Raw genomic sequence first — 13,830 nt, forward strand, 5'->3', positions numbered from 1 at the left:
AAAGAATAAAATAACAACCCACAGGCCCAGGATGACTCAAAATTGGCAACTATGAGCCTAAAGGACGTAGGTCACCATTCCTGGTACTCTTGGTATTTCTTGGACCCTGGCCTACCGCTCCACACCAATTTCTTAAAACTGACCCCTTCTCTTTATGTCACGTTGGATAAATCATTTCACTTCCCTAACCACTAGGCTGCTTCATCTACAAGAGAGGGAGGCTTGGGGCCTTCATCCCATGACCCGCTGTTTCTCCCACGGATCCTCAAACACCCCGTAGCTTGTCAGGAGTGTCACGCGAGGACACTTAGCCTCCTGCTCTGCGTCCCCGTGGCCGTCGCCGAATGCCGTGGTCACTGGCGTGGGCGTGGTGAGCGTACAAGCTGCCTCACGGAAGGCTTCCTCCTCCTTTCCAAGTGGGGGAGGAGCAGGAGACGGCAACAGGCATGTGCATGGTCTATCACGGCACTTCTTAAAAGTGTCCTGGAAAATGTCACACACTGCACAATGGGGAAAGTGGTATGGTGAACCTGCACCTCCCGCCGCCCGGCTCCAGCCGCCGTCGCTCTCAGCCACTGCTCTCCGCCTCTGCCCCACCCTGCGCACGCTCGCTCATCCGCACTCCACTGACGTTCGACATGTTACCACTGCATCCCTGAATGTTTCTGTATGAATCTCTAAAAGAAGACTTGTTTTTATAAATATAACCATATCATTATCACACCTAAAAAGGTGAACAGCAGTTTATTCTATTTCCTCATTCATGTCCCCAAGAAGCAGCCACACAGATTTCTGGGGATCAACACAAGCTCTTCCCATTGGGAACACGAGGCTTGAAGGGGCTATGAGTGCCTAGGATGGGCAGACACTAGCTCAAGAGCTCGAATTTTCTCCATACAATGACAACCAACGAGCAGGCTCTCCACACTTTGAACACACTTGATATGAGCACAGAAAGGTCGAGTTCAGCATTTTTGGCTTCATATTGAGGGAGGGAGGGTGGGACAACAATAATGATGACAATATTATTAACAGATAAGGTGGAACCACTGTGCCAGGCATGTCGTAGGCCTCATCTCATTTAGTCCTCACCACAGCCCCGGGAGGAAATGTCCTTCTCCTTCCAGACACGGGGAAGCTAAGCTCCGCAAGACTCACCGACTTGCCTGAGATGTCACAGAATGTCGGGGAACGGGGCTGCTGCCCACCCGTCCGCCTGCAGAGACACGTCCTCACCCCTTTGCTGTGCCCCACACTGAGGTCTGGGGGAGAGGGTGATGCTGCCCCCAGGCATTCCTCACCAAAGCTCCCCCCAGTGCAGACCACCCGTCCTGGCATCTCTGGCCTCTGTGCCACAGTCCCCAAAGCAGTAGGGGACCCTCCACATGTGTGCACCTCTGGGGAACATAGGGGATCCCTCTGCACCCTCAGAAGGTGGCACTCACCGAACTGGCCATCTAGTTTCACATATAACTCGATGACGCCGTAGGCGATGGTGGTGGCAGCTGGGATCTCTAGCACCACGTTGGTGTCCTTGACGAGGCTGCCATCCTCCGTCGCTGACACCTGTGGGCGAGAGCACACGCTGCCTCCTATGCATTCAGGCCTCCCTGGCTTCTCTTTGCCTCCCCCGTGTCCAGCCTCACGCCTTGTGCTCAAGAGAGGCTGAGAAAATGCCCAGACCCGAGTGGGAAGTCAGGTAAGAGCCCAGAGCTGCGGGCACCACACGGAGAGAGCCTATCTGAGAGGGAACCAAGCCCAGGGAAGGCAGCTCACAATGTCCTCAAGTCCTGGATCCAGTGACTGAAGCTAGGTTGCCTCAAATGTTTCAGCTACACAAGCCAATAAACTGCTGCTCATTTAAACCAATCCGAGTTGGATTTCTGTTATCTCACAAAGAAAGAGTCCTGACGAGTGAAGACACCCTCCAAAAAACCCCCCTGACCCAGGTCACCATGGCTGGGACCACATGGGCCACCGTGGCCTTGCCCTCAGGACCCCTGGACATGTACCTGCACGGTCTTGGTGTGGATGCCCACCATGCCACCACACTTCTCCTCGACCTGCACGTGCTCAGAGATCACACACTTCTGTGTCGTCATGATCTTCTGCGTCAGGATGCACAAGACCTCATTCCTCCTCTCCAGCACCTGCTGCAGAATGGGGTTTTTCAGATTGATTGTTCTGAAAGAGAAAAATGGCTGTGAGTGGCCCTCTGCCTCAGGGGACCTTGACGCAGAGCGAATTTTCTCCTCTTGCACAGGGGGAGGCTGGGGAGCAAACAGGTGACAACAGCTTAGTTAACTTCCAGGTGATGAAAGAGGGGCCAGGTCACCTGGAAAGGCATAAACCACACTCTCCCAAGGCCAGGGGAACAGGCTGAAAGCCAGAGGGAACGGGGGCTCGGTCAAACAGCAGCTTGTGTTGTCAAGAAAAAAGAAAAGAAAACCAAGCAGTAGGGGAACTGCAATCCATCTGCCTTGGACCCTGGGAACTCCGCTTCGTTATTTAATCAGAGCTGAAGGATGTCAGACGCCACAGCCGTGGGCCGGGGAATAAAGGTTATTATAGGGGAACGGTGGCCACATGCTTCTCACAGAGGAGAAAGGAACAGGCTTAAAGTAGCAAGGAGGAAATTAGATTTGAACTAAAAAGGAACTTCTTAACCTTTAATCTCTTAGAAGGAGCTTTACTTCATTTTACATACGGAGAAACTGAGGCCAGTTAGGCATGGCCGGGCCAGGGTCACTCAGCAGAGACTTGAGCCCCCACCCAGCCCCTCGAAATTCTGTAGAATTTCAAGAACAGACTAAATTTCTATCTACAGGAGAGAAAATTTCATGCCTAGAAGCAAACAAATGAAATACCCTCTCTGGGGATCTCATTCAACACTATGATTCTAGGAAACGGGCAGGAAAAGAATCAAATTAGAGTTGGTATCAGCACAACAAGAATTGCAGCGTCTATCCTGCAGCGTCTTTCCAAACCGCCCGAGGTCAGTCCCCTTGAAGAGCTCGGCCCTCTGCCACCACGTGCAGTGCTGGCTCGCCCGCTTCGGGCACACTCAGATTCTTTGGGTTTCAGAAAGTAGCCCCAGGACTGGAGTGAGTAGCTGGAAAAGCTACTGTCATCTCAATGTCATAACCTGCCCTGGGTGGAAACAACTCGAGTGTCCGTCAGCAAACGGAGAAACAAAATGTGGTATATTCACGTATATTACATTCCACGGAAAGGACTGAAGTTCTGATACACGCTAGACATGAATGAGTCTTCAAGACATTACGCTAAGTCACGTAGGCCAGGCCAAATACCGTAGGATCCCACTTATATGAGACGTGTAGAATAGGCAAGTTCATGGTGACGGCAAGTAGACTCAAGGTTGCCAGTGGTTGGGGGAGCAAGTGCTTGATGGCCTGAGTGCCTGTTTGGGGTGATAAAGAAATTCTAGAAATGGGGAGTGGTGATGGCTGCCCCACAGTGTGACTGTACTTAGCGCCACTGAATTATACACTCGAAAATGGTTAGAGTAGCAAACGTTATTTATATACAGTTTGCCACAAAAATAAAAAAAAACAAGACATATGAAAAACTGATTCAATCATAGTACTTATCAAGGAAATACAAATTGTAAAAGTGTTTCACATGTAATAAAAACATATTGATAACAACCACAAAGCTGCCCACGGACTCCACTTCCAAGAAGGAATATAAAACAGAACGCTCTGAGCCTGCCTGGCTGGGGTTCAAACCCCAGCCCTGCCCTCTCGCTGGGTGACCTTGAGGGATGGCTTCACCTCTGCACCTGGGTTTGCTCATCGATAAACTGATGGCGTCAATGCCCTTCTTATGGGGTCGTGTTAGGGTTTCGATGACATGGCAGTACGCCGTTGGCATGTGCCCAAGAGTTAAATGCCACGGTGACTCTAGCTGACTCCAGCCATCCTCACGTGCTCCTCTACGAGGCCCACAAAAAAAGCCCCAATGTGTGCACTTCATGAGTTGCTTACTTGGGTCAGAGGTATTTTTTCACATCACTCACTTCTTAAAAGCCTTCCATGGCTACACCCCATGTCAACTCCTCACCCAGCCTATGAGGCCTACATGACCCGGCCCCTACTCCCTGTCAACCTCACCTTCCAGCCCTCTCTCTGTGCCTTAAACACGCCAAGCGCATGCTCACCCCAAGGCCTCAGCTCCACGCCCCCGACCGCATCTCACTGACGCCTCGGTCACCTCCTGGGAGGCGTTCCCTGCACTCCCGTCATGCTACATCTCCATGTGATATTTTCCTAGCTCATTCCTTCATTTGTTCACTCCCTGCCTCCTCCATCTAGAATATAAATTCCACAGAGGTAGGGACTGTGCTGTCTTGTTTGCTGCATATCTTAGGGCCGAGATGAGTACCTGGTGCATAGGAAGGGCTCAGTAAATATCATGGGAATAAATGAATAAATAACGCTTGTGGGTGTTTTCCTCTTTCTATTTGCGTTAATGAATGTGCAAATGGATACGTGCACATGTGTGTGTGAAAGAGAGAAAACACATCGAAGATGGAGGATTAGCAGTTTGGTTTAAACAATGACATGTAGATGTGAATCTTCCGAAGGAGTTGTGTTCTGGTCCTACAGGCAGAGATTTTAAAGATAAAAGCCATTGTATCCACCAGTCAGAACGTGTATGCAAATGTTCCCTTTCTAAGGTCTCTTCTTCTGTTGTACAACATTCTATCTTGTAGCAGATTCTTGAAAATCTATACCCTCAATTACAGTTAAGGTATTGGCTCATCCCCATTTGGAGACCCCGTCAGAGGCAGTGGTATCCTGCCTGGTGACAACCTCATAACTGATGGCAGAGGATACAAGGCCGCCTTCAGGAGTCTGATGTGACTCCACCGGATCGGAAATCACTGCACAGCTATGTGCCTTCACCAGACTCCCCGAAACACTTGACGCTGCTCTCGACTAACATGAAAGTGTTTGAAAAGCAAAAGCTTAGCCTAGACCACCCAAGACTCCGTTACTTAAAATGCCCACTTCCTTCCAGGAATCCCCACCCCAAAACACCAAAAGAGAGGCAGCAGTCTGCGGCAGGCATGGAACTTCCTTCTGCAGCTGATGGCAAGACAGTCCCGGGGTGGGTGCTGGGTCCAGCCCAGCTCCTTCAAAGCGTCAGTGCCCTCAGAAGGGCCCTGAGGGCAGCCCCACCAGGGAGAGGGCCCGTGTCTGAAGCTAAGATTTAGGTGACTGGGGAGGAGACAGTCACAGGGCTGTGAGGACAGCTATCTCACCGGCTGTGAAGAGGACCAGACATTTCCACCCAAGTCTCTGGGATTCCGTTTGCCAGGACAGTGCTGCCACCTTTTGGAAACCAAATGCTGGACAAATCTAATCATCTTCAGTTAGGAGAGGCCTCATGGGGAAGCAGGGAAGCCACTCACCAGGCAAAACGGATTGTTACTTTGACTCTTTGCAAAGCAATCTCCAGAGGGAATTCCTCCTCACCTCCTGTCCTAGTCACCTCCGCCAGGCCCCAAGCAGGCCAGCCGGGAACAGGTGCTCCCCTGGGAACAGTGTCCCCCAGTGCACACCCAGCAGCCCTAGGGAGCCAGACCCTGGCCCCGGCCCCACTCAGACCAGGAATCGCCACAAGACAGGGCTCCCTGGGCCCAACGAGTGGGGAAACCAGCCATATTTCAATGTAATTTGTTTGTTATAATCTTACACATTTTCCTATGTACATTTATGGAGGTCCATGGGTTTTCAGACTGCTAATGGGGTTCAAGAAACAAAAACATTTAAAACCCTGGATTAGGGGTTTCAGAAATGAAGAAAAAAGAGGTTCTGAGAGGCTGACAGCAGTTACCAAAGTCACACAACTAAGAAGCCCATCTAGAACTTTCACAATAGCCCGCAGCTGCAGTCTCCCTCCCTCCTCTGGGTGACAGCACCCTCGGCTGCACTAGGAACGTGACCTTGGTCTCTATTCACTCCTGTATTGCTCTGTCCACTTCCACATGTCCACATCCTGCCTGCCTAACCAGATCAGCGGCTGGGAGGGAGGGTCGCATCCAGATCCTTTGGACATCCTTCTCAGAACATCCACACTGCCTGTGCTCCCTGACCCTGTCCCCACCCCGACGGCAGCAGCCTGTGCCTTCAGACAGCTCTTCCCCGGGCTGTCCTGACCGGCTTCCTCTCTCCCTGGCCTGGTAAGAGGCCCTGAACGACACAGGCAGAATGGCTTTAGAAAGAGACACAAGAAACTGTTGGCAGTGGCTGCCTCTCGGGTAGCAACTAGACGTCTGGAAGGAAATTTTCACCTTTTCTCTTTTGACATTTAAACCATATGAATAGATTATTCAATTAAAAAAAAAAAAACTTTCTGCACAGACTGTAAGCTCGAGAAGGACAGCGTACCTTGCCCCTTTTACTGGTGCCCAGCCCTGCGCTATCCGCACACTTGGGGGATAAATGAATAATTTATCACATATAGCCTGAAGGGCAGGGTTGAAATGAGACCCTCTCCCCTAGCCCAGCCAGGGGTCAGTGCAAACACATGGGAGCAACAGGGCAGGAGCACCCCCACAAGAAAATGAGCAACCAGGTGTTCCCCACCTGCTTCATACGTATTTCTGAGGGCAGCCTCCAACAGCAGAGGCGCCTTGCTCCTCCTGGGGGACAGCAACATGAAAGCAGGAACGGGAGGCCAGGAAGACAAAGGCATAACATCGTCAAAGACAAAGGGCCAGATCCAAAGGAGCAGGTGTGGAGGCGAATGAAGGGGAGACACTCCCTTTCCTCCCTCACTGGACCTGCCGGCTCCACCCCCAGCCCCTCTGTGAGATCCTCCTCCCGCCCCGTGTACTCGGCAGGCCTGTGCGCCACAAACACCTGAGTTGGTTCCCAGCTTAATCTCCTACTAGCCGGGTTACTACCTCCAGTCCCGAGGCTCAGTTTCCACATCTGTAAAACGTGACCTTGCTACGAGGGTTACAGAGAGCGAGGTCTTGCACAAAGTGGCCCACACTCTACCCGGCACAAGGCAGCTGCTCCGTAAATGTTTCTTTCCTTCCACTATTAGCAGGGAGGCCAAGGCAAGATCCCTCAGGCTGCTCAGAGACACGGCCACAGTCTGCAGGATGCTTCATGAGGTGAGCCCTCAGCCGGGAGAGGGCACTGAAAGCGACTAAGAAAATGGCTACATGGCTGCAGGACAGGAGCTGCTGGCAGGCAGCAGGCAGTGACGGAGGGAGGGACGCGTGGCTCAGAGCCTGGCACGGCTGCTGGGGACCAGGCCGTGGGCCAGAGCAGCCCAGCGGGAAGGGAGGCTGCTAAGACATCCATCAGCTCCCCAGGCCCAGTCCTAATGAAGCTGCCTCCTCTCCCAGACTGAAGCTTTAATTTTCATTTTCTCTACTTCTAAGTCTTTCAAAGCCAAATTGCAAACTCACAGAAAAGAAATCCAGAGGAGACTTTGAAAACTCTGACAATATCCGAAAGGAGAGAGGCAGCTTTCTTTTCCAAAGCATAAAGGCGGCAGAGACGGGAGGGCGTGCTTTCCCATGCAGACCCCTCGCCCCAACTTTCCTCCGTTCATCCCCACAAACGCTGACTCCCCCGACACTCCAGGCACCGGGCCAGACGCTCGCTTCTCAGCGAACGAGACCAAGGCTGCCACCGTTGGCACGATCCTCTTCTGTAATAACGCTTGACAGTAACACGTCCTTAAGGAACAGTTTCAGTGGAGTTCCAATGAGGCTCTCCAAAAACTAGAGGCCCTCATGACAGAGTAGGAGTTTTTGTTGTGTCTGCTGTGGAGAAATTATAAAACTATGAGACCCAGGGGATTATCCAGCTCTGGGCTGGAAAATCGACTTCATCCTGAGTGCCACCTCTGCTCCACTTGCCAGCGACTGCTGCCCAAAGGTCGGGGAAGGATTCTAAGACTGAGGCTGGGTTGGAGGCAGGAAAGAGCACGAAAGCCGTGATTAATCGGCAGCGTCTGCACGGGCACGGGAGGGGGCTGGCTCGGATCACCGGGATCTAATCCAACATCTCTGCTTATTAATGACAAACACCCTGAGAGGTTCCAGACGCACCTGAACCACACGGCACATCAGTGGCAGAGCCCAAATCAGGACATACACCTTCTGATCTGAGGCCAGCACTTTTTCTACTACGCTGTTCTATAATAAAAGCCAACAAGAGGCAGAAGGTACAAATGCATTCTGAAGAAACAGTGCAATACTGCCAGAGTTGGTGTCAGTATCTCCCCAGGAACAGAGATGGGGACATTTAAAGGAGCCACAAGAAGGTGGCCAGCCTGCCGTGGCCAGAATACTAAGCAAGAATTACCCACAGCAATAGAGACATATATTGATGATTAAGGCTTTAGTAATTCAGATATTTCTCCCAAAGAGTTTTGATTTATTGGCTAAAGCTGCAGTCAAAAGAGAAGCACACGTGTGTTCACAGCCCAGCTGTAGAGTAGAATCAGGTCCATGGACGCTGCCCGTAAACTTGACGCTTGCCCTTCTGACACTTTGAGAAGCAGAAAAGTCTCCTCTCATGATAACCAACCTCCTATAGTCTAGAGAGGTGGCAAAGCACCCCCCAAGCCCGTGATTAGAGTTTAATTATGGTAACTGCCCCCTAAAATCCTGAATAGAGGTGCCGTTGCCTCTTTCATCCACCTATTTCCCCTCCAAGGGGCTGCTCCATTGGTCCCTTTAAGCTTCCTGAGGAGGAGGGAGGAAAGCAGCCCTGAGGCCACGTCTGTGCTGCTCCCACGGGGCTGCCCTGAGCACCTGCGCCTGGAGGCTCCGAGCCCTCCGCACTGGGACTGGGGGCACCTCTAGCTGCTCCCCAGTTTGGTTAAGGGCCTTGGGGCGGGGGTAGCCCTCCCAACAAGTCTTGATTTGTCTCTCGGCCAACCTTGTAGCTCCAGGGTTCTTACAGGTATTGGGGGCCATTGAGACCTGAGGCAAAGTCTGTTGGGGGTTCCCAGGTTTTACTCTGTCTTAAGAGGCTCAAGGAAGAGACCACTTTTCTGCCTCTGGACTTTGTCTGCAATGTGGCTGCCATTTAGGGACAGAGAGAACTTGGGCTGCCAGGACAAGCAACAGGTGGGGGCTGCCATGGGGGTACACAGAGCCGCTGCACGTTAGTTCATTTGGTTAACTGGGACTCACCCTGCTTTCGGCTGTTTTCTTATGCGAGATAGTAACAAATGTTCTTTGCAACTAGACACTAACTGGTACGTGAAGTTACTGTCACCCTCATTTCACAGAAGGACAAGAAGCAGAAACTCATAAGCCAAAGACCCGAAGGTACATGACTAGCAAGGCGCAGGATGAGAACCTGCTCAGCGACATCCCCAGAAGCTCTGTCTTCCCTCTCCCTCCTGGGCCTCTAGGGCCCTGCAAACAGCAGGTACTTAATGTGTGCTTGACTGTTAATGAACAAGCAGCCTTTCTGCTCAAGCTTCCCAGAGACAAGCAGAGGATCCTCTTGGAAACCGAAGAAGCCAGCACTGGGTCCTCAGTGCCAACCAGCCGTCCCCATTTCAGCCCCAACAGAAACTTCCCCCACACCAGAGATGGTCACCGGGAACCGGGGACAGGAAACCTCTAGAGACTTCAACAACTGTGCCCTGGGGCGGCCTCCACTTCCAAATAGTGAGAAAAGCCCTACTCACTTTCTCTCGTTTGCTGTGACGAAGACGACTTCAGGATTGAAAATTGCTGGAAAAATCAAAATTGGGGCATAACACTAACTGCACATCATCACCAGAGCGACGAGGCCACCCCCACACTATGACTGCTCTGCCTCTGTCCACAGTATGGTCTCTACCTCCTCATCTACTCACAGACAACAACACAGGGAGAGAGAAAGGGGAGCAGGACTGAGCAGTTACAGCCATTCAACCTTTCCGACGCGTAGTTAATTAACTGCAACCAGTGGATGAGATGCAGCAGGCCCGAAAGATGATGAACCGAACAAGCTGATGCGGAGAGGTGAATTCAGGCAGGAGTCCTTGGGACGCTTTTCTCTTTCCAAGCTCTGAGTATAGAAGTTGGACTAGAAAATTCGTATGCTTTGTGGATCTGGCCTTAAATCCGGAGTCCAGGCAAACTAATTAATTTCTGCATTTCAGGATCCTCAGTTGCAAAATGAAGATAAACCAATTATCCTTTCAACCAAACAGCGCTCAGTACGCAGCAGGCACCGTGCCAGACCCCGTGGCGAACAAGAGAGGCACGTTCCAGGAGGGACACAGACATAGACTCAGGCAGTTACAACACACCCATCGGGTGGTTAGCATCCCAGCTGGGGAAGCATGGGGTGGCGCGGGTCCTGAAGGAAGTGGCGACTAATCTGAAGCATAAAGAATAATTAGAATAATTATTAGAATAATAATTATAAGAATAATTAGAATAATTAGGAAACGTCTGGGAGTAGCAGAGGGAGTGAGTGTGTGTGGCCAGAAGGAGCCTGCAGCCCAGGCTTGGAGGTGAGGGAGGGCCTGGAGTGTTAATTCCAGGAACTGAGGTTCATTCAGAGGAAGGGCCTGTTCCGGGGACGGGCCTGGAGAACGTGAGGGGGACACCAGGAGAGCACAGAAGGGTGTGGGCCAGGCAGTGCTGGGATCTGATTGGTTGCCCTGCAGAGACTTAGCTGGGAGGGGCGGGGCTAGGGCAGGTAAGAGATGGCTAGTCGAGGTGAGGCTGGGGCATTGGGAACAGGTAAAACCAATATTTAAGAGGCAGAATGGACTGTGAGAGACAGCTGTAGCAGAGAAGGTGAGGAAGGAGCCACATCTGACACCCAGGCTCCTGGCTGAGACAGCTGGACCCACGCCTCAACCACGAGCTCCTCGAGGGTTTAGAGAGGAGATGAGAAGTGCAGTGACGGCTTGAGTCCCTGTGTCAGACACTGCATGAAAAGCCCAAGAGGAAAAAATGTCTGCTCAACTGAACTCCAACTTATGACTCATTCCAGCCAACCCAACTGTGGACACCGTAGCTCAGCAATTCTGAGACATACACTTTTTTTCCCCATGTTTTATTATCTCTGAATCAGGCTGTTTTAAAATTGACGGGTGGTATGGTTTAATTGGCAGTGTTCTTTCTTAGTGGTACATAAAATAATGGTGCATCTTACAATGGATGACATCTTGGATTTGATGAAATACAAAAATGTCTATCAATCTTGGAAAAAATAGTACTTGAATGTCTCTTGTTAGGACTTAAATTCTACTATTTCCAAAAAGACCTGAGGCTGACATGGTGGCTCACACCTGTAACCCCAGCACTTAGGGAGGCGGAGGCAGGAGGATCGCTCAAGACCAGGAGTTCAAGACCAGCCTAGGCAACATAGCTTGACCCCATCTCTACAAAAAATCTGAAGTAGAATTTAAAAGTACAGCTCTTGTCATAGGACAAGAAAATTTCTACAAAAAGACAAAAACCATTCCTGGGAACAAGTATTGGAAAGCATCCCAGCCCTTCTCTCCAGCATGGAGTGGGGAATTACCAGTGGGCTGTGTTTACCCAGTGAAAGGAAACCACGGAGGGTCTGACAAGATTAGACGAGCTTCCAGGGGGGCTCGCTAAAACCAAGACCAGGAAACAGAATAATTTAGAAAAAAATGACAATAAACTGACTGAATTTCAGATAGAATAGAGACGGTGTGGCCTAAAGGTCTCAGGAAAGACATCCTTTACAAAGAGTGGATTTGGTGGGGCCTTGAGTTTCAGAGCCGTGCTTTCCATAAAGAATACAGTGGCCAGAACAAGGCCCAGAAAGATCTTACTGATATTGTTCGAGGGCTCCATATATCTTAATCAAAAAGCATCTCCCACTACAAACAAAACATGTACAAAGAACATCCTGTGTGCTTTCCAGACTTCTCCATGGCACAGCTACATGTCTGGGTCAGCACTCACTTTGGATGGTACACAAGCTGCTGCTGCTCCGACCTGCACTGCAGTTCGGCGCGGAGACTGCACAGTTACCTATCTTCAACACAGGCGGCGAGCATCAGAAACACCGCGTGTCAGAAACTCCCAGACTCCACTTCATCTCACTTCTGAAGCTCCGCATCTCCCTGCCCTGCTCACAGCATGCCGAGCACACCTTTCCTCCCGAGAGTTCTAGCCTTCCCCAGGCTTGCTAACCAGGCTGGGCGTGGGGCTAGGAGTGACAGCAACGCTTATTGGAAGTGTTAACACTAAGAGCTACAGTTAATGAGAACTTGCCACATGCCAGGCACTGTTCTACATGCCCCGCGTATGCTCTCACTTAATTCTCCCAGAAGCATTAATTCCATTTTGCTAAGGAGATCCTGGGCAGTGAAGGCAGAAAAAGATGGCTCCTGTGTCTTGGTTTAACACATTAACTGCCATGTGAGTTGTATTTAACTCACACTAGTTTTGAGCCCGGGGCCTCATGAAGCATATGTAACTCACATGTCTCTTCACCTTGGGAGCTGAGTGAACGATTTTTCAAGTTGCATGTAACTCACGCACAAAAAACAATAAGAAATAAATTTTTTCATTAAATTAGAAAGGATTGTTTTGAAGTTTTTAATCTATTTTCGTAATAAAACACTGTGGCCCCAAGTTTAAAATTTTTTTTTCCAATGTGGCAGTCCATGTGTTATAGAAAAACTCTTGTTAAGCTGGGTGGGAGGTGGTATCTTAGCATTTATTATATTATTCCTTAAACCTTCTATATGTTTCCACACCAGTTGTTTTAATTTTTTTAAATGAGCCTGAAGTTTACCACCCTGCAACTGGCCTAAAAATACTGCCACCTGCCAACAGCAGAAGCACATAGGAGGCATTGCCACCTCCTGCTCCCAGACCTCAGGGTGCCCTCAACCTGTCAGTGTATTCTGACAACACACAGGCTGGCCCTGGAGGAGAAACAGCGGCAAGACTGGACTCAGGACTCCTGTTCTCAAAGTACACGCGGACAGAGTCGTCGCCTTGTTAGGCACAAACTCTATTTATTAAAAATAACGAGGCCAGAGCTGAGTAAAGCACAGACACAAATGGGGTGATTTTCGAACTCTCTGCTTGTGCCAGGGAAATTGCTCGATCAAGTAGAAAAGAAGCCCAGGTCAAACTTGGTTTTTTTCAAGAAAAACTTGGGCCCTCAAATCCTTCCCCCTGAAAAACTCCCAAATAAAATTAGAGTTAATAGCATATTGAAGCAGTACTCATCGGAACTACTGCAACAGCTTTCAAGAGGTCAAATAAAGGCCATAAAAAAGAATAGCATTTTTTAAAAAATGCCTCATATATAAAACTTGTAGAATTTGTAAGTATTTTGATATAATACAACTTTCGGTGTAATTTTTAAATATTTTAAATAATTGTGAAAGTTTATTATGGCCAGGCCATTGCTTTCATGATATGCTATTTTCATACAATTTATTTAATTTGGAGTTCTTAAGGAAAAACCAACCTTCTCATTACCATGGATACTTAGGAAAATGTCATCTGCTTTACCAAAATTCACTTTACAATACGACAAAGAATGAAAGTGGGATGTGCCTTTATGGTAATACCCACCTCAATCCCCAAATAGCTAGGAAAACACAAAATGGAAAACAGCTGGGACCAAGGCCCAGCACTCAAGGGGAAGGAGCTGGTATGTGCACTCCGGAATCCACTCACTTGCAGACATTTAGCCAGGAGAAAACCTTAAAGGTAGTCTATTCCAGGCCTGGTGAGGTGGCCCACACCTGTAATCCTAGAGCTCTGGGAGGCCAAGGCGGGAGAATCGCTTGAGGTCAGGAGTTTGAGACTCTCCTGAGCAAGAG

The 13,830-nt window shown here is 49.9% G+C and overlaps 1 protein-coding gene across 1 annotated transcript in view; it reads right to left on the reverse strand.

Moving 5' to 3' along the window:
- Positions 1–13,830, reverse strand: part of DFNA5 (deafness, autosomal dominant 5) — a 56,625-nt gene that overhangs the window by 15,719 nt on the left and 27,076 nt on the right. Inside the window, exons 3-4 of the mRNA XM_012640733.1 lie at positions 2,013–2,184; positions 1,446–1,566 (exon numbers count right to left, since the gene is read on the reverse strand). Of these exons, the coding sequence (XP_012496187.1) occupies positions 1,446–1,566; positions 2,013–2,184 (293 nt within the window). The remainder of the gene's footprint in view (positions 1–1,445; positions 1,567–2,012; positions 2,185–13,830) is intronic.

The sequence above is a fragment of the Propithecus coquereli genome, unplaced genomic scaffold, assembly GCF_000956105.1.
Source record: "Propithecus coquereli isolate 6110/MARCELLA unplaced genomic scaffold, Pcoq_1.0 Scaffold156, whole genome shotgun sequence".
Lineage (NCBI taxonomy): Eukaryota > Metazoa > Chordata > Mammalia > Primates > Indriidae > Propithecus > Propithecus coquereli.